This window comes from Bison bison, unplaced genomic scaffold (genome assembly GCF_000754665.1).
Source record: "Bison bison bison isolate TAMUID 2011002044 unplaced genomic scaffold, Bison_UMD1.0 scf7180017864527, whole genome shotgun sequence".
In the NCBI taxonomy this organism is placed as follows: domain Eukaryota; kingdom Metazoa; phylum Chordata; class Mammalia; order Artiodactyla; family Bovidae; genus Bison; species Bison bison.
Genome location: NW_011495078.1, coordinates 1,940,893 through 1,941,436, shown reverse-complemented (window position 1 = coordinate 1,941,436; position 544 = coordinate 1,940,893). Strand labels below are relative to the sequence as shown.

The 544-nt window shown below is 64.5% G+C and overlaps 1 protein-coding gene across 1 annotated transcript in view; it reads left to right on the top strand.

Moving 5' to 3' along the window:
• ARHGEF7 (Rho guanine nucleotide exchange factor (GEF) 7) overlaps positions 1-544 on the top strand; it is a 65,972-nt gene that overhangs the window by 13,873 nt on the left and 51,555 nt on the right. Inside the window, exon 4 of the mRNA XM_010831543.1 lies at positions 443-538. Within this exon, the coding sequence (XP_010829845.1) occupies positions 443-538 (96 nt within the window). The remainder of the gene's footprint in view (positions 1-442; positions 539-544) is intronic.

The following is a 544-nucleotide window of genomic DNA, read 5'->3' as shown; positions in this document are numbered from 1 at the left end:
TGGAAGATGCGGGATCCTGCTCACATCTGTGTCTTAGGCCGCGGTCCTGGCTGAGGGTCGTAGGCTGTGGTTCTGGGGCCAGGCTCGTTGACCGGGCGTCTGCGGGGTTCCTGCTGGACCCTGACTGTGGACGGGGGTCGGTGAGACTCAGGGCCTGGCTCCTGCCCCGAGGCTGTGGAGCGCAGGGGCCTGTGCATGTGTGTGGAGTGTTCGTGCGGGCAAACGTGGCCCGAGTAAGGCCTTGCCGCGGTTAACGGGGTTTCCTCCGGGCTGGGGCCTGGGTGGTGGTCGGGGCGCGCTGCGGGGCAGGGACTCCCGTGTCTCCAGCCGACCCCCGCGTGTGCCGAGCGGCTCTGCTGTGGTGCTGAGGTGCACCCGGTCTGACTGTAGCGACGGAGACGCCGTTGTCTTCATGACGTCTCCCTCCCTTCTCCCCCTGTAGGACATGACCGACAACAGCAACAATCAGCTGGTCGTCAGAGCCAAGTTTAACTTCCAGCAGACGAATGAAGACGAGCTGTCCTTCGCAAAAGGCGACGTCATC